At 40.4% G+C, this 20733-nt stretch overlaps 1 protein-coding gene across 1 annotated transcript; it reads left to right on the top strand.

Moving 5' to 3' along the window:
- Window positions 1-16507: 16507 nt before the first annotated feature.
- On the top strand, window positions 16508-20532 carry LOC142747287 (acyl-coenzyme A amino acid N-acyltransferase 2-like). Its single transcript, XM_075854971.1, has 3 exons — window positions 16508-16970; window positions 19533-19735; window positions 19888-20532. The coding sequence occupies exons 1-3, from the start codon at window positions 16508-16510 to the stop codon at window positions 20470-20472; spliced, it is 1251 nt and encodes a 416-aa protein (XP_075711086.1). The 3' UTR covers window positions 20473-20532.
- The last annotated feature ends 201 nt before the right edge of the window (window positions 20533-20733 follow it).

Here is a 20733-nt window from a genome sequence, read left to right on the forward strand (position 1 = left end):
CTTTTCAATGGACAACTGGGCGTGTTTTCTCGCATTACCAACTGGGCGTGTATTGTATTTTTAGCAACTGGGCGTTGTGAATAGGAGTGTATGACGCTGACAAATCAGCATCATACACTGCTCATCGTTCCCACCCAGCTTCTTTCACTAAAGACACACAGCGTGACGTCACCCACAGGTCCTTCAACCTTGTCGTCGGAAGAGAGAAGACACCACAGCTCCAGGCGTACAGTTGAATTTGCAGCAGCATCACCATGTGCAGGTAAGCATAGCAAACTCCTTAGAGACGAGCATATTAACCTTTTGGACGGCTGGAGCTGTGGTGTCTTCTCTCTTGTTGCTCAGGCACTGGAGTAATACATTGTGCTGGTTTAAAGGCAATGTGTCATAGAAAAAATTACCTATAATTTAAGTCATGTCTCTCTCCGGTCACGTCACTGAGTTTAATTACACTACTAAGCTTATTAATTTACCACATAAATCCACGGCCACACACTCTAGATGACATGATTATGCTAAATCACTCACATAGGCTTCCAACACCCCAATATTTTATACCACAGTATGCTACCTCCACCTATACTTATCTAGGCAATAGGGGCCTATCTCTCTATATTCCCTTAGCACCAGTTAGTCACAATAACACAGGTTATCTAAATGGAACATAAAATACTCTAAATTAACAACGGTAACGTTCTTCACCTTTAGAAGTCCTGTAAGACTACAAGGAAGAGACTTATTACAATTTCAAATTTAATACACAATAGTGCAGTGCAATACAAAAAATCATATTCAGATCAAAAGACGAAAAAAATATACATACGGTTACAATGCAGTCAAACAGTTTATGAAAATAAAAGGGATATAAGAAACCGAACAAAAGCTTACTGATGTACAGCAGTGATATCCTGGCTGTGGGGACAGCTGAAAATATGGGCAGTCACTCCGAGATATGGATCCCCAACGACTGACGCTGACCCTCTCTTTTCCTGACATTTTAATGAAGTGTACTCTTTCCCTTATTCATTTCTATTTCTATTGAGAAACCCAAAAATTATCATGTCTTCTTGTAGGAATCCCCTAGAAATATAATGTTACCTGCATTCAACTGTGCATACATTTACCAACCAGGGCATATCAAACACCATGTTAATAGGTCCATGTTTTTAGCCAATACCCAATTCCGGGTAGTTCCTCTGGGTGTATGGTTGTGAATTTGACATATATATGAGGGATATTTTCTCTGATCATAACTACCTATGCGGGTCACTTCAAATATCAATTATGATGGGGATTGCCTTGATGGATCATATTTCCTTTAAAGAGGCTCTGTCACCAGATTATAAGTGCCCTATCGCCTACATAATCTGATCGGCGCTGTAATGTAGATAACAGTGGTTTTTATTTTGAAGAACGATCATTTTTTAGCAAGTTATGAACAATTTTGGATTTATGCTAATTACTTTCTTAATGTCCAACTGGGTATTTTTTACCTTTTGACCAAGTGGGCGTTGTAAAGAGAAGTGTATGATGCTGACCAATCAGTGATCAATCAGCGTCATACACTTCTCTTCATTCATTTTTAGTTGTACTCGCAGCACAGTGTGATCTTGCGAGATCACGCTGTGCTGTCACATACTCCCACATTAACTTTACCGAAGTGTCTTGAGAGCGAATAGACATCACCTCCAGCCAGGATGCGATGTCTAATCACAATCCCGACAGTTCGATAAAGTTTCTGTGGGACTTAATCACAGCACAGCGTGATCACGCTGTGAATGACAGCACAGTGTGATCTCGCGACATCACGCTGTGCTGTATCTGATGCTAGATACAGGCCCCAGTGATAAAACCCTTAATCAAGACTTCTGGCACCTTGGTGAGGAAAGGGCAAATTAAACATTTGCCTGACAATGGACATCCTTTGATGGTCAAAGATATGCATTTCTTAAGGAAAAGCAAATGCTTTTTCTGGGTCAGAAGGGGTTATGAACTGACCAATTAATAACCAAATTTTTATGATTTTACCTATAACACTACATCAAGTATTTATGTTAAACATATATTTTTAAGAATTTTTGGTGTTTTTTTTTTTTTTATTCTTTGTCATTATCTATATAAATAATTATCCTAAAAATGTTGCAATTTTCACTGGCAGCAGAGCCCCACAATAGACTGAAAGTTCTTGTCCTGTAGAGATCACTTCTCAGGAGTCATCTCATTAACATCACAGGCAGCATTACAATGACAGGTAACACCTACACTTAAAGGTAATGTGTCGCTAGAAAAACATTTTTTATTTTTTTTTGTTAAACAGTTAGTGTATGGGTGATTAGACATTGTTCTAACTTTTTTCACGAGTCAGGAAATATTATAAATTAGATTCTAATTTATAATATTTACCAGCGCTGGTCACTAGAGGGAGCAATTCCCAAAATTGCAGCATTGCATGTGGTAAAGCAACCACATTGCTTTATGCTGCAAAATTTGAGAAAACTCACTCGCTCTAGTGAGCTCTCAGAACACCCCCTCCTTTATCCTGGCTAGTGCCGGGAGAAACGAGGGGATTGAACGGTCAAACCTCCTACACTGTGTGTCGCCATTTTTTGAGCTAACACACAGTGTAGTAGGTTAACATACAGTAGTAAACACACACTAAAACATGAACATACATAGAAATAACTTACCTGCTCCTGCCGCCGCCGCTCCCTCCGGTCCGTCCACTCTGTCTGCTACCGCCGCTCCAAGTGCACAAGTCTGGAAGCCGCGACCGGAAGTAGTAATCTTACTGTCCGGCCGCGACTTCCGGTCCACAGGAAAATGGCGCCGGACGTCGCACAGTTCAACTTGGACTGTGTGGGAGCGGCGCATGCGCCGTTCCCACACAGACGGCGTACAGCATAGTGGATGGAACGTGCCCCGTTCGCATTCACTATAGGACTGTATGTGCCGTATTCCATGTCTGTATGTGTCGTTAATCGACACATACAGAAATGGAAAAAAAAATGACAGCCCCCATAGGGAAGAAAAAGTGAAAAAATAAAAAAAAGTAAAACACAAACACACAAATAAAGAAAAAAATGTTTAATAACACACTAAAATCAAATTGATCTAAAAAAATTTTTTTTCCGTGACACTGGTCCTTTAAGGTCCTTTTACACCGGAACATTTTGGCTGGTACAACGAGCGCTGATCAAAGAGAGCTCGTTGATCGGCCCTCATTTGCACCTCTCACAAGGAGCTAGTATGGGGACGAGTGCTCGTTACTCCGATCGCTTGTCGCCAAACATTTTTATCATGTCAGCAGCACATCTCCCTGTTTACACAGGGAGACGTGCTGCCGACAACAATAATATTTTCGGCATTTGCTTGTTCATCGTACATTCTGTGAATGCTCGTTTGTTCGATAATTGGCCGTTGTAAACGGGCCCATAGATATCACAGGATCCACCATTCATAATAGACTGACCCTTCCTGTTCTGTAGAGATCATTTTTTAGCAGTCATCTCATTATCAGCACAGGCAGGATTATACTGACAGGTAACATATATATATATATATATATATATACACAGTGGAGGAAATAAGTATTTGATCCCTTGCTGATTTTGTAAGTTTGCCCACTGTCAAAGACATGAACAGTCTAGAATTTTTAGGCTAGGTTAATTTTACCAGTGAGAGATCGATTATATAAAAAAAAATTAAAAAAAATCATATTGTCAAAATTATATATATTTATTTGCATTGTGCACAGAGAAATAAGTATTTGATCCCTTTGGCAAACAAGACTTAATACTTGGTGGCAAAACCCTTGTTGGCAAGCACAGCAGTCAGACATTTTTAGTAGTTGATGATGAGGTTTGCACACATGTTAGATTGAATTTTGGCCCACTCCTCTTTGCAGATCATCTGTAAATCATTACGATTTCGAGGCTGTCGCTTGGCAACTCGGATCTTCAGCTCCCTCCATAAGTTTTCGATGGGATTAAGGTCTGGAGACTGGCTAGGCCACTCCATGACCTTAATGTGCTTCTTTTTGAGCCACTCCTTTGTTGCCTTGGCTGTATGTTTCGGGTAATTGTCGTGCTGGAAGGCCCAGCCACGAGCCATTTTTAATGTCCTGGTGGAGGGAAGGAGGTTGTCACTCAGGATTTGACGGTACATGGCTCCATCCATTCTCCCATTGATGCGGTGAAGTAGTCCTGTGCCCTTAGCAGAGAAACACCCCCAAAAGATAATGTTTCCACCTCCATGCTTGACAATGGGGACGGTGTTGTTTGGGTCATAGGCAGCATTTCTCTTCCTCCAAAAACGGCGAGTTGAGTTAATGCCAAAGAGCTCAATTTTAGTCTCATCTGACCACAGCACCTTCTCCCAATCACTCTCAGAATCATCCAGATGTTCATTTGCAAACTTCAGACGGGCCTTTACATGTGCCTTCTTGAGCAGGGGGACCTTGCGGGCACTGCAGGATTTTAATCCATTACAGGGTAATGTGTTACCAATGGTTTTCTTGGTGACTGTGGTCCCAGCTGCCTTGAGATCATTAACAAGTTCCCCCCGTGTAGTTTTCGGCTGAGCTCTCACCTTCCTCAGGATCAAGGATACCCCACGAGGTGAGATTTTGCATGGAGCCCCAGATCGATGTCGATTGACAGTCATTTTGTATGTCTTCCATTTTCTTACTATTGCACCAACAGTTGTCTCCTTCTCACCCAGCGTCTTACTTATGGTTTTGTAGCCCATTCCAGCCTTGTGCAGGTCTATGATCTTGTCCCTGACATCCTTAGAAAGCTCTTTGGTCTTGCCCATGTTGTAGAGGTTAGAGTCAGACTGATTAATTGAGTCTGTGGACAGGAGTCTTTTATACAGGTGACCATGTAAGAGCTGTCTTTAATGCAGGCACCAAGTTGATTTGGAGCGTGTAGCTGGTCTGGAGGAGGCTGAACTCTTAATGGTTGGTAGGGGATCAAATACTTATTTCTCTGTGCACAATGCAAATAAATATATATAATTTTGACAATGTGATTTTCTTTTTTTCTTTTTTATATAATCTATCTCTCACTGGTAAAATTAACCTAGCCTAAAAATTCTAGACTGTTCATGACTTTTACAGTGGGCAAACTTACAAAATCAGCAAGGGATCAAATACTTATTTCCTCCACTGTATATATATATATATATATATATATATATATATATATATATATATATATAATCACAGGATCCACCACTCATAGTCTGATCCTTCCTGTTCTGTAGCGATCACTTCTCAGGAGTCATTTCATTATCACAGGCAGATAACACAAGATCCACCATTGATAATAGGTGATGGACACAGCTTCCCTCCTATCCCTCTCTGTACAATGACCTCTGCACAGATCACAGAACATGTCTAGAAAACTCTCCCATATAAATCAATGGGTCCCCTCCTGTTCACAGGTTCCCATGGTCCATGTGGCTGCTGTAAATCGTTTCTCTATATGCTGTTAACTGCATGTCAGGCAAGATGGCTGCCCCCATAATCATGTACAGAAAATAGAATAATAAAATCTACAGTCAAAAAATAAAAACAGATAAGAAAAAAAGATTGTTTCACGATCTGGTTTTAATGATAAAAAAATATAGGGGATACATTCCCTTTAATAGGGAAGTGCAGAGGAGCCTCAGGTATACAATCTGTATTCACTGCCTCTTAAAAGGGCATTGTTCGGATAAAGGCTAATGTGACCAATCGGACTCTTGGAGGCGAAACCACTGTAACAACAGTATTTGAAATTTGAGAAAACTATGAAAAATCGCACACATTTTACTGGATGTTGCAGCACTACGCTCATGACGAAAAGAAGCCAACAGGTGTTATTTCCCAGAACTGCTTCAAAGGGAACCGCTTTCAGGTAAGCAAAAATAAAACAAACAAAAAAACTGCAAGAAAAGTTTTGCTTGGGAATACCATTTGTAAAATACCAATTCACTTCAATGCAATTTTATTTCAGTGCGTTGTTTCATATACAAAAAGAACTAGGTAGAGCCCTGCCGGGGCCTTCCACCTCCATGACCTCATCATAGAATTACAGTTCCCAGTTATCCTTGGTATGGGGGTGTCTGTACATGTCTCCTGCTGCACCCTATAAGAAGGTAAGGCACTCACTGACTGGAAGGGAGAAGGGAGGAGAGACCAGAGAATGTGATATATATTTATTAATATTCAAGAGAGGATTTTAGTTGGAGGCATCTCAAGGGAGTAAGGACTTGGATGTGCTGTTCTAAAGACAGGGCGGTATTGAGTGTTATTCTGAGACAGCGGACTTGTGAGACAGGGAAAAGTGTGGAGCCATTAACTGTGATTGATGGTAAGTTCAGTTTTCTCCATGCGGGCGGACAAGACGGAATATATAGCTGATAAAAACTCTGGGACTCGGGATATCAGAGCGGTAACATTAGGACCAGAGAAATAAATTTGTGTGTCGTCACAGAAGTGATAATGAAAGTCATGGGATTTTATGAGTTGTCCTAGGCCAAAGGTGTAGATGGAGAAAAGCAGGGGTACCAGAACAGAGCCTTGAAGGACACCAACAAACAGAGGGTAAGACGAAATGGTGTGCAAGTATAAGACACTAAATACTTGGCTGGTGAGGTTTGAGGAGATCCAGGAGAGGGTCAAATCTGTTATGCCAAGCAATGATGCTATATATAATATAATGTTATACTTAACTATATTTGATAAATTACTTCATGGAGACAGTGTGTGCCCAGCCACTTGAAAATATAACAGTGAGGGTATGTTCACACGGCCTATTTTCGGACGTTTTTCGGGTCGTAAACGCCCGAAAAATGGCTGAAAAATCGGAAGCAGAACGCCTCCAAACATCTGCCCATTGATTTCAATGGGAAAATGGCGTTCTGTTCCGACAGAGCGTTTTTCACGGCGTTTTTTACGTGAAAAAACGGCCACGAAAAACAAGTGCAGGACACTTCTTGGGACGTTTTTGGAGCCACTTTCCATAGACTCTATTGAAAAAAGCTCCAAAAACACTGCGAAAAACACTGCGAAAATTGCGAGTGGCATAAAAAACGTCTGAAAATCAGAAGCTGTTTTCTCTGCGTGTGAACATACCCTGACATTCACAGTGCCTCCCATTAAAGAGGACCTGTTGTCAATTTATTATTTTCAGGAGGAATAACAGAGGAGCATCACAATGTGGAGTTATAAGAAATGATGTTCCAGAGTTGTTATTTCATGGGGAATACAAGAATTGTATTTAACCTGTTGCCGACACATGACGTCTATGCTCGTCATGATCGATGCCACGTCATGACAAGCATAGACGTCATGATAATCGAGCGCTCCCTCTTAATGTCCCACACCAGGAGCTCCTTCTCCTCTTCTGCATTTTTCCACTATCTTCAGATCAGACATTACATGCAGCAAACTTTCAGATCCACGCGGGTCACTACACCTACAAGCTTCGAAAGGTTGTGTCGGTATGCTACCACTACTAGGGGGCTTATATCCGCCATTTACGCAATACTGCTATGCCCGGATGGTTCCCCTCCGCCTGGGCATAGGTACATGTTGAAGTGGGAGACCTTGCTGAATAAATCTATCCCTCTCTCATTGTGGCAGATTATCTGGTCGCAAGCAGCTAAAACCTCCATCTGTACTGCATATAAAGAAAACCAATATAAAATTCTTATGTTTTGGTACTATACCCCTGCCTTTATGCATAGCTTCAATCCGGGTATTCCGTCAGATTGCTGGCGATGTAGAAATCAGAGAGGGGACCTGTTACATATTTTCTGGAGCTGCTCACTGGTACAACAGTATTGGTTGGAGGTTAGGAATTTGGCGCTGGCGGTGTTGCAGCAGGATATTCCTCTAGACCCTCCTCATTATCTCCTGAACGTCCCTCCTAGGTCTTTGGAGAAATCATTAGCCCGACTCTTTCGACACCGCCGCTAAGACGTTGATAGCTTGGAAATGGAGACAGACAGCCCCTCCCTCTCACATCGACTTAGTAACTAGAATTAGGGAAATACGTACAATGGAACATATGACGGCCTCTATTGACAATGAACTGGACAGGTTCAAAGTGGTGTGGGATCCGTGGGACAAGTATTGGTTACGGATATCTCAAGATTAGGTCGTTGGTTGAGATCTGACTATCCCTCCCCCCCTTTTTTTCCCCTGTGTCTTTTCCCTGATGTCTTGTTTGTCTATTGAAATTTACTGTTCTGTCATGTATTTTTATGTCATATGTATACTTTGAAAATTTTCAAGAAAAATACAGTTGAAACCAAATTAAAAGTACTGTGAATGCTTCAGGGGACAAGAGAGAATTTGCTGTGAATACCTTAGGGGACAAGGGAAGATTTGCTGTGAATATCACGAGTTCTGTTACATACATTACTGATATGTCTATTCATACCAGAGGGGAAATGTCACAGATATACTGTACTTTGTATGAGACAGGTAAATATATAAATATTCTGGCTTAAAAAAGGTGGGAAAGGATTATTTGGAGAAAACAGATGAGAAATATTTATGGCTCTGGTGTTTCTCCAGCCACATGAAGACTTCCAATTCTTGATGGTGTATAAGTTATATTTCACGGTGTTATGGCTATATAAAATGGGGAATAGAGACTCTGCAAAAGGTTCACAGGTGTTCCCAAGAGAATGCAGATCTGGAACATGAATGGTGGTATTCTAGTAAAGTAAGAAAATTCGGGAATGAAATCTGTAAAATACTACAGGTAATATATCAAGTGGAGAACAGATTTCCTTGCAGGATATTGGGGAGACCTAAGCGAGATACAGCATACATACAGCAAAACTGGCAATACTTTATAAACTGTTCTTTACGGCCCATTTGGCCATAAGCAGAGAATGGTTAACGAATAAGTGACCAACATTGAGGGGCTGAAAAACTAGATAAATAAAAATGAAGTTTAAACTAGTCATTCATAAAGTGAATAAGAAAGGCCCAATGGGAATATATACTGGGAAAGAAGTAATATGGAAAAAATATACTATGCTATGAGAGGGGGAGGAGGATGAGGAATGAGAGAAATAAGGACATTTATGTTTTTATGATTTCTTTTTCTACCCTGTTAAAGGAGGTGTGGGGGGGGGGGGTGTTGTGAAAAGGGAAGGGGGTCCTTAGTTATGTATGGAATGTAAACACAATGGAATTGTGAAGGAAGAGTTTTGAGCGGAAGGAAGAGGACATACGAGAAAATGTACACTCCACGTTTATTTTTTTCTATTTTGCTTTTGGGGGGGGGGGGGGGTAAATGAGAACCGATTGCACTTCTAATAAGCTACCCCTGATTGAGACAGCCTTTTTTGGGTTAAATATGGCTCCTATATAAGGATTGTTGGGATAATGATGGGGGTCGATTGTTTTGTGGGTAACCACTATCACTCCTGTATAGTGTCCACTTTTCATTTGCTCTATTGGGGCATGTAAAAGAGGGGGAGTCTACTCCACTAGACCCTGGAGGGCCACTTCTGTGGTCCCAATGGGCACTTTGTAATCCTTCCTATGTAGATTTTACAGGATATACAATGTAGGGCTACACAATAACATATTCAACAGAAGGTATGCTGTAAACATACCAAATGGGAAAAAAATAGTTTGTGGGCTCTGCCCCAAAGAGCAGACACTTTACAGGGAATTAGGGGAGTGAGACAATAAGAACAAAATGCTGATGTTGTCAAGTGTACCAGCTATTGTATGGACAATAGGGGGAATATAAATAATGCAATTTAGCCAGTCACCCAGACAGTATTTGTGCCAAGACATACAGTACATAGAGTGCAAATCGATGCAACATAAGAACAGCAGGTCAGGTTGTATGCGGACCATGAGTGTGGTAAAACGTTCTGTGCGGTTCAATTTCATAATACAAGTGTATAGCGGTCAGAGCTGTTTTTTTCATACAGAGCTCCAAATCTCCTGAATGTACCTCAAATTAAAAAGGTAGGATTCTGGCTGTCCTCAGTCAACACTAGGGGGAGCTTAGGAGCTCACTGCATACTGTGTTATTTATGAGTTCAATGCATAAACAGTATACAGTAAGCACCTACGCTCCCTCTAGTGGTTGCTGTAGGCAGCCAGAATTGTATCAACTATCAGAAAAAGGGAGCTTCAACCTCATTCATTGCGTGTGGAAGAAAGACGTTTCAGACATAAATATAGGAAAGGGTTCTATACAGTTAGAGCAGTCAAACTATGGAATGCCCTTCCCCAAGAGGTTATAATGGCAGATACTATGTCAGCACTTAACCCCTTAACGACCAAGGACGAAAATGTACGTCATGGTCGGCTGCTAGTTCCCGCACCATGACGTACATTTTCGTCCGCATTTCAAACTGTCACTCTGTGTAAACACAGAGTGACAGACCCGCGCTGACAGCTGTCCCCGACAGCTGAGACATCAGTCTTGCCGGACAGCGGACCATCGCCGCTGATTTCGGCAGTTAACCCCTTAAGTGCGGCGACGGATTGCCGTCGCCGCATTTAAGTGGTTTGAAGCACATCAGCAGCCCCCACGAAGTGATCGTGGGGGCTACCGATGCTTGTCACGGCAATCGGAGGTCAGATAATGACCTCCGGGTTGCCATGCACGGAAGCCTCGGAGGAACAGCCTCCGGCCGTTCCTCCTCTGCTTCCTGTCAGTGTGACAGTCACGTCACAATGACAGAGTACATTACACTACGTGTGTAGTGTAATGTACTCTAGCAGCGATCAAAGCTGCAAGACTAAGTGTCCCCTAGTGGGACAAGTTAAAAAAGTAAAAAAAAGTAATAAAAATGTTTTAAAAAAAGTGTAAAAATAAAAGTTATAAGTGATATAAACACTAAATGCTTTTTTTCCTATAATAAGACTTTTATTATAGAAAAAAAATGAACACGTTAAAAAAGTACACATATTTGGTATCACCGCGTTCGTAACGAACCCAACTATAAAACTATAATGTTATTTTTCCCGCACGATGAACACCCCAAAAAAAATCAATAAAAAACTACGACAGAATCGCAATTTTTTGGGTCACCACCGCTCCCTAAATAAAGAATAAAAAGTGATCAAAAAGTCGCATGTACCCGAAAATAATACCGATAAAAACGTCTATCCGTCCCGCAAAAAACAAGTCCTTACACAGCTTTTTTGACTAAAAAATTAAAAAATTATGGCTCTCAGAATATGGTGACACAGAATTTTTTTTTTTTTATAAATAAGTCATTTTATTGCGCAAACGCTAAAAAAAAGGACCAAACCTATATACATCTGGTATCGCCGTAATCGTACCAACCCGCAGAATAAATTTAAAATGTAATTTATTGCGTACGGTGAGCGCCGCAAAAAAAAAACCTAAAAAAACGGTGTCAGAATTCCTGTTTTTTGCTCAGGATTGCAAAAAAATTGAATAAAAAGTGATCAAAAAAAATCGCATGTACCCCAAAATGGTACCAATGAAAACTACAGATTGTCCCGCAACAAATAAGCCTTCACACCACTCTATTGATGGAAAAATAAAAAAGTTATGGCTCTTGGAAAGCGGGGAGTGAAAATCTAAAATATGAAAGCAAAAAATGGATCAGTCCTGAAAGGGTTAATTCATTTCTAATGAAAAAAACGTATGACCACATGTGGGGTATTTCCGTACTCGGGAGAAATTGCTTTATAAAAAAATGGTTGTTTTTTTCCTCCTTTATCCCTTGTGAAAATGAGAAAATGCAACATTTTAGTGGAAAAAATTTTGATATTAATTTTCGCGCCCTAATTCTAATAAACTCTGCAAAAGACCCGTGGGGTCTAAATGCTCACTATACCCCTAGAAAAATTCCTTGAAGGTTTTTCCAAAATGGGGTCACTTTTGGTGGGTTTCCACTGTTTTGGTCCCTCCAGTGCATTGCAAATGCGACATGGCACCGAAAACCATTCCAGCAAAATCATAAATCCAAATGGCGCTCCTTCCCTTCTGAGCCCTGCTGTGGGTCCAAACAGCAGTTTATTACCACATATGGGGTATTGTCGTAATCGGGAGACATTGCTTTACAAATGTTGGGGTGCATTTTCTTCGTTATTCCTTGTAAATAATAAAAATTTCTATGTTGTTTCAGAAAAAAAGTACATTTTAATTCTTACAGACTAATTTCAATATATTTAGCGAAAAACCTGTGTGGTCAAAATGCTAACTATACCCCTAGATAAATACCTTAAGGGGTCTAGTTTTCGAAATGGGGTCGTTTATGGGGAGTTTCTATCATTCTGGCAGCTCAAAGCTTCTCCAAATGTACATTGGGGCCTAAAACATTTTCAAGCAAAATATGAGTCCTGAAAGCCTCCGGGTGCTCCCTTCATTTTGGGTCCTGCCGTGTGTCCAAACAACGCATTAGGGCCACAATGTGGGTATTTTTGAAAACAGGAGAAAGAGGGTGATAGATTTTGGGGTGTGTTTCTTCATTTTCATGGTCGCTTTACAAAGAAATCGGTCTTCAAACTGATACTTTTATGAAAAAAGTGAAATTATTATTTTTTTCACCTGCTATGCATTAAATTTAGCAAAGAACTGTGGGGTCAAAATAATTACTATACCCCTAAATAAATACCTTATGGGGTCGTTTATGGGGAGTTTCTATCGTTTTGGCAGCTCAAAGCCTCTCCAAATGTACAGTGGGGCCTAAAACATTTTCAAGCAAAATATGAGTCCTGAAAGCCTCCGGGTGCTCCCTTCATTTTGGGTCCTGCCGTGTGTCCAGGCAGCGCATTAGGGCCACAATGTTGGTATTTTTGAAAACAGGAGAAACAGGGTGATAGATTTTGTGGTGTGTTTCTTCATTCTCATGGTCGCTTTACAAAGAAATTGGTCTTCAATCTGATACTTTTATGAAAAAAGTGAAATATTTTTTTTTTTCACCTGCTATGTATTAAATTTAGCAAAAAACTGTGGGGTCAAAATACTTACTATACCCTTAGGTAAATACCTTAAGGGGTCTAGTTTTCTAAATGGGGTCATTTGTGGGGGTTTCCATCACTCTGAGACCTATGAGCCTCTGAAAACCTGGCTTGGTGCCGGAAAACAAAATGTACTTCAAAATGTATAAAATTATTATTCAATTTGTAAGTCCTCTAAATTGCTGAAAATTTATTTTATTTTTTCAAAAGTGCTGCCAAAATGGAGTAAAGAGATAGAAATATATATTTAATTAAAAAAATTGTACAGTATGTGTGTACATATGTGACATATTGCAGTTAAAAATAGGGGAAAATGGTAATTTTTACAAAATTTCTTCAATTTTTCTATTTTTTAATTAATTTCCGCAAATCGTATCAGTCTACTTTTACCACTAAAATAAAGTACAACATGTGACGAAAAAACAATGTCAGAATTACTTGGATATTCAAAACTTTCACAGAGTTATTCTCTGATAAAGTCAGACATACCAGATTTGACAAATCTGGCTTGGTCATTAAGGTACAAACATGCCCGGTCATTAAGGGGTTAAAGGGAACCTGTCACCAGCATTTCACCTATTAAACCAGCAATACCAGGTGGTAGTGGGTGAAAAATCATTTCTATATAACCTATAATTGCCTTCTTAGTCGGCTCTGTAGCTTTAGTATTCAGCTTTTTAGTGTTCCCACACTCTATGCTAATGAGCAGAAAAGAGTCAAATCTTCGTTTGAAACGAGTCAAAGCTTCGTTTGAAAAGAGTCATATCTTCATTCCTCGAGCCTTTCTGAGTTTACTCCGCCTCCTTACTTTTGATTGACAGCTCCTCGCCTCCCCCCAGCACACAAAATACCGCGCTTGTGCATGGACGTCCCCTGCTGGTGTGTGCGCACAAAGGGACACCGAATTATTACGATAAAAGGCGCAAAATGTTTGCAGACCGTTATTTACAGTCGGAGGAGGAGTTTAGCAGAGGGGATAACAGCAATGAACTTTTGATAGCATCGGCTAGTGAGGGATCAGTAAAGTTCAATAGGTGAAATGCTGCTGACAGGTTCCCTTTAATAAAAGGCTAGATGATTATTTACTGACGAATGGCATTGAGGGTGATAATTAATCAAGCAATGAATGTTCTGTAATTTATTGAGAAAGGTTGAACTTGATGCACCTGTGTCTTTTTTTTAACCTATGTAACCTCTAAAAAGATATATAAATAAATTAATGAGCACTGAATTTTAACCTATTTAGATAAAAAATAAAATAAAAAAAATGGTGTTTAAAAGAGCACATTTATTTTAAAGCTATGAGAGAGTCTTATGGAACGAGGCACAGAGTTCCATAGGATGGGTACAACACGAGAGAGGACTGGTGGTCCCTTCTGTCTTGACACTACTTTGTTCTACCTCTGGAGGGAGCAGCGATCACGACTGATTTTTTTATTTCTAATGTAAAGTGTACTTAACCAATCAAGATGAAGTGCGTGCTATTTAACTATTTAAATCCTGATATCTTGTTTGCTTAGTGTCTATCCCGGATTGTAAAACTGCACTTTAGCTTGTGACTCTCCTGTTTCTCGTCTGGTTTGCTGCTCATCGCTTATGTTTGACCTCAGGTAAGTTTGTCTATAGTTTTGGCATCCTTCTACTGCATTGTTGATTACCCTGTGTCTCACAACAACCCTCATAGTCGTAGCTAGGCTTTCCTTCACCAGGGCAAAGATTTAGATTTAGTTGGCCATTTAGCCCTATAGCTAACTGGCCAAGGCTCAGTGGCTTGTTGCCTTTCCCCTTGCACCAAGGGACATGCTCCACCAGCTGAGAATACCCAACTTAATCTGCTTTTTGTATTTTCCTAGTAGTAACTACAAAACTTAATAATAAAATTATTATGTTTATATCTACATGTAGTCATACAAAAACAACCTTAAAGAATACAGCATTGATCGTGTTTTAATATTCACCAATGACACTTAGTGCACCAAGGGGGTTCCTCAAGAAAAACTAAACAGGATACATCTGATGCCTGAGTTAACGAGGTTCTCTCATCACAGACATCCCCATAATTATCCTCTATACTAGAAAATATTAATATTAACTTATTCATGCTTTTTTTTTTTATCTGTTAATGGGGCACTTGCAGTATGAATTGGTTGTCCGAGGTATGTCCACCAGCTGTAAGGTGAACGTGTATGTTCAGATCTCACCGCCCTGGCCTTAGTGTTGTCATAGACTGACCCTTTCTTTTCTGTAGAGATCACTTCTCAGCAGTCATCTCATTATCATCCTAGGCAGGATTACACTGACAGGTAACACCTGTAGGATCCGCCATTAATAATAGACTGACCCTTCCTGTTCTGTAGAGATCACTTCTCAGCAGTCATCTCATTATCATCACAGGCATGATTACACTGACACGTAACACCTGTAGGATCCGCCATTAATAATAGACGGACACTTCCTGTTCTGTAGAGATAATTTCTCCGCAGTCATCTCATTATCATCACAGGCAGGATTACACTGACCGGTAACACCTATATATAGAGAACACAGGATCCACCATTCATAATAGACTGACCCTTCCTGTTCTGTAGAGATCACTTCTCAGCATCATCTTATTATCATCACCGGCAGGATTACAATGAAAGGTAACACCTATATACATATAACACAGGATCCACCATTGACAATAGGTGATGGACACAGAGCATGCCTAGAAAACTCTCCCTTAGAAGTCAATGGGTCCCCTCCTGTTCAAAGGTTCCTATGGTCCATGTGGCTGCTGTAAAGCATATCTCTAAATGCTGTTAACAGCAGCTCAGGTAATATGCCTGCCCCCATAATCATGTACAGAAAATAGAAGGTAGATTAGAAAAAAGATTGTTTCACTATCTGGTTGTGATTAGGTAAACAAAAAAACTATAGGTGATACATTCCCTTTAAGTAAGGGCCGGTTCACATCAGCGTTCGCTTTCTGTTCAGGGGTTCCGTCGGAGGTTTCAGTCGTGGAATCCCTCAAAGGAAAGTCAAACGGAAACCTTAGCTTCCGTTTGCATCACCATTGATATCAATGGTGAGGGAAACATTGCTGATGGGTTCCGTTTGTCACCGTTCCGGCAGGTTTCCGTTTTTCCGACGGAATCAATAGCGCAGTCGACTGCGTGCATTATGGTTCAGTTGTGTATCTGGCCATCAAGCAACAAATGGGTAGATCTGCAAACATTAGATGTCAGGATGATGTGTATCCTTAGTTTGTCCTCCTCTCTACTCAATGCTCGTTCACCAAGAAGAATATGGAAATTGTACTGATATGGTTTTGTGTGACAAAAAAAGATTTAACTAGTTTAATATATTCATTCTGTGATCCTGAAAATGATTCTCATCTGTTTGTGAACTGTCTACAGTGGTTAACCAATTCAGAAAGAGCAGCATCTAAACTAATTGGGGCCTCTAGTGTCATTTTTAATGGTATACTTATAAATAATGCTTCTCTGATTGAAGTCCAATTTCACTTCTTTCCAATGTTGAAACTTTTCTGGCTATTTAGATATGATGACCCTAAAAGCCTCTCCGGAGATCTCTCTCGTAGATGAAGCAGTGAAAATCCAAGTTTGGGGTCTTGAGCCACAGCAAATAATAACCTTGAGAGCTTGGTTAAAGGATGAGAGAGGGAAGCTTTTTCATTCCAAAGCCTACTATGTCAGCGATATGGAGGGGAAAGTTGACCTGGAGCATTCACCAGCCACTGGTGGAGACTTCCATGGAGTGTGTCCAATGGGACTTTTCTGGGCTTTGAAGTCATCTATCCCTTTCCTAAGACTTCTAAAACGTGATGTGATGGGAAGTCCCTTCAATGTTCACCTAGAACTCTACTGTTATTTGGAATTGAATGCCTTACCTGAAAAACCTCCGGCTACCACTACATGTGTCGAAAGATGGTACGTGTCTCCTGGGGTTCAGAGACTGCAGATCAAACAAGGCCGTATCAGAGGAGCTTTATTCATTCCTCCAGGTAAATAATACATTTAGTTTTGTTCCTCAATGGATAAAATAAAATTCCTATAACTAATGAGATCATAACACTTGGTTTGAAAAAACTACTTTTAAACTACAGTAAAGCTACAAAACTAAATGCAATGGTGTAAGACCTCTCTCTTCTTGCATACAACCTGTTCTCCCTTTGAGTAATTGATGGGAATGTACATATAGAGGAGCATAACACATCATGGTTGCTGCCTGGACCAACAAAAGCATGACAAGCAGCAAGAATTTGTCTGTCTCATAGGGCAGATGTGATGAAGGCAAAACTTTTAGTGGTAGACAGCAAATTTTCATGAGATACTCTTCATGGCCAGAATTAAGTGAACACCTGGCCAACACACCTATATGAGCCTCCACTCTTCTGGGAAGGCTTTTCACAAGATTTTGGAGTGTGTCTGTGGGAATTTGTGCCCATTAAGCCAAAAGAGCATTTTTGAGATCATGGATGAGAAGGTCTGGCTCAAAATTATTGTTCCAATTAATCCAAAAAATGTTAAATTGGTTTGTGGTCAGGGCTCTGTGCAGCCACTCAAGTTGCTCCGCACCCCATGTCTTTATGGAGCTCGCTGTTTGCACAGGGGCATAGTCATGCTGGAACAGGAAAGGGCCCATCCCCAAACTGTGACCACAAAGTTAGAAACTACAATTGTGTAAAATATCTTTGTATCGTGTAGCATTAACATTCCCCTTCACTAGAAATAAGGGACCAAACCGTGAAAAACTGCCCCAGACCATTATCAATCCTCCACCAAATGTTACAGTAGGCACTCTGCATTTCAGTAGGTAGCATCTGCCAAACCTAGATTCCTCCAGAGAACACATTTTTTTCTGCTCCAGTGTCAACTTGCTTTACACCAGTTCAGCTGACACTTGGCATTGTGCATGGTGATCTTAGGCTTGTGTGCAGCTGCTCGGCCATGGAAACCCATTTCATGAAGCTCTGGACACACAGTTCTTGTGCTGATGTCACTTCCATTTGTAGCGATTGATACTAGAAAGGATAGGAAATCTCTGCACTCTACGCGCATTAGCTTTTGGTGGTCCAACTGTGAGATCGCATGATCTACTGCTTTGGGGCTGAGCTGTTGTTACTCCCAGATGCTCCCAAATAATAGCACTTATGAGAGTTAGACCTATGGTAGGTGAACAACTCAAAAAATCAACCCTTGAAGTGGTGCTGGTCCCTTGGAACGTAATTCACCTATAACCCCTAGTGTCGCATAGTAAAGAGGCAGACACTGTGTGGGTTTGGATTGTCTTTATTGAATACAGGCGACGCGTTTCGGCTGTATCCAATAAAGACAATCCAAACCTCTTTACTATGCGACACTAGGGGTTATCGGTGAATTACGTTCCAAGGGGCCAGCACCGCTTCAAGGGTTGATTTTTTTGAGTTGTTCACCTACCATAGGTCTAACTCTCATAAATTCTACTATCGTACCAAGACCCGGTCCAAAGATTTGGTTTCGGGCTCCAACCCGGGGCTTGTAGCTCCCTGACAATCAACTACAACTCAAAGTCAACATCTCCAGGGGTGTCATGCTCCTAGCACGACATCACCAGATGAGCACATTCATCACCGTATCATCTGTTTACACCTTATGTAGGTAATGCCCTATGGTTGCGTCGGTTTGTATCCCCCCTTTTTTCTTTCAGTGAAATAATAGCACTTACAATTGACCAGGGCAGATCAGAAATGTCATCAACTGACTTGTGTCAAAGGCAACATCCTATAACAGTGCCACATTCAATGTTCCTGAGATCTTTAGTACAACGCCTACTACTACAAAATGTGTGTGTATCGAGATTACATGGCTGTGTTCTTGATTTTTTTGCACTTGTTTGTAGTAGGTGTGACTTAAAAACCAGAACTCAAAAAATAGGAGGGGAGTCCACATAATTTTGGCCATATAGTGTATTTTGTATGTTTATCAGTTGTGACAACTTGGGGGCAAGTTAGCTGACAGGATCACCATCTCTGGGGTAAGATGGTTGGCACACTAGAAAATTCTCACTACAACCCTTTGAATTAGGTTTAAAACTGGCAGCAATCAGCATTATGATCTTTATACAGGGCAAAGTAGTTTTTAAACACATCGCAAAAATAAACTCTATTCCGTCCAGCCTCTAACTAAACACATCCCTAGCTATCAGGTTGCCTACTGCCCAGCACTTCAAAATAAACATTTGTTCTTACCAGAACTCTTGACTTCCACAGACTGGCAATGCCCGTCTTCTCTAGGCTGGAAGCACTGTGTGAGTAGATGACACCTTTCTTAAAGGAGCCCTCACAGCTGAGATCCATAAGTTAGCTCAAACCCTGGACTGTCCTAAAGACGGAGTGAAACTTTACTTTTCTCTTACACTCCAGCAGCCCGTCCTTTTTCCAGGTTTTTCACATACTAAATAAAGAGAACATACACTTTCTAGCAAAATATCTTCTTATTATCAAACTCCTTCTGACCACATCTTGCCTCTTAGATGCTGCACTGATACACTGTATATAAGAATAATTCGTTTTCTTACTTCATAGGTGAAGGTCCTTTCCCAGGGGTTATTGATATTTTTGGTGCTATCGGAGGTCTTATAGAGTTTCGAAGTAGTCTCTTGGCCAGTCGTGGAATTGCTTCTCTTGCTTTGGCTTACTATGGTTATGATGATCTTCCTAAAACACTGGACCATGTTGATCTTAAATATTTTGAAGAAGCTGCTCATTTACTTATTAATCATCCGAAGGTAAGCTAATTTGCATATCAAGTTTTTTTATAAAGTCTAATCATTTTTGCCGCTACAATATTGTTCTATGAAGCTGGCCATTCATAGGACAATTTGATCTAGATCCAATAAAACTTCCTATGTTTATTCTCATTGACCTATTTTTTCTTTAGGTTTCAAGAGCTGGAGTCGGACTTGTAGGGGTCAGTAAAGGGGCTGAGATAGCTTTGGCCTTGTCATGTTTCGTGCCCAAAATTGTGGCTACAATCTGTATCAATGGAAGACTTTCTGTAACTAGCCACACTTTCAGCTATGGTGAACTCATACTAAAAGGAGCTCCTCCTCGATTAGAAAAATCTGTGACAACATCCTCCGGATCCTTAGTATTACTTAAAATATACGGAGACCTGGAAGACCAGGATTTTATACTTCCTATTGAAAAAGCAAAAAGTCCCATCCTGTTCTTGGCGGGAGAAAATGATCAGATGTGTGACAGTGTATTAAATGCTAAAGTATCTATAGCCAGAGCGCAAAAGTATGGCAAAAAGGACGTGTACTTACGTAGTTACCCAGGAGCTGGACATCTTCTTGAACCAGGTTCCCCATTCTGTCCAGTGTCACTAAGTAGTAATTTTAATATTCTTGTACAGTGGGGTGGAGAGCTCCTGGGACACTGCAAGGCACAGGAAATAAGCTGGAGAGAAACACTCGACTTTTTTCGCACATATATACCATGTTCTCAGCAGAGTAAAATATAAAATCTTCTAGTATGACAACATTACAGCATTTCTGAAAACATGTACACTGAGCAGAATGGTAAATGCTTTAATGGTATAAATGACCAAATAAAATCAGACACCTGATTGGTTGTTCTGGATTATAAAAAAGTGTTTATCTTGACTACTTTTCATGAATTTTCGTAGGAAATGAATAATCCCTAAATACATATGACCGAAAAGAGAAAAGATGCCACAAGACAAGAACATATGAGAAAATAGAAAAGTACTTTAATGAAAATT

The sequence above is a fragment of the Rhinoderma darwinii genome, chromosome 1 (assembly GCF_050947455.1).
Source record: "Rhinoderma darwinii isolate aRhiDar2 chromosome 1, aRhiDar2.hap1, whole genome shotgun sequence".
In the NCBI taxonomy this organism is placed as follows: domain Eukaryota; kingdom Metazoa; phylum Chordata; class Amphibia; order Anura; family Rhinodermatidae; genus Rhinoderma; species Rhinoderma darwinii.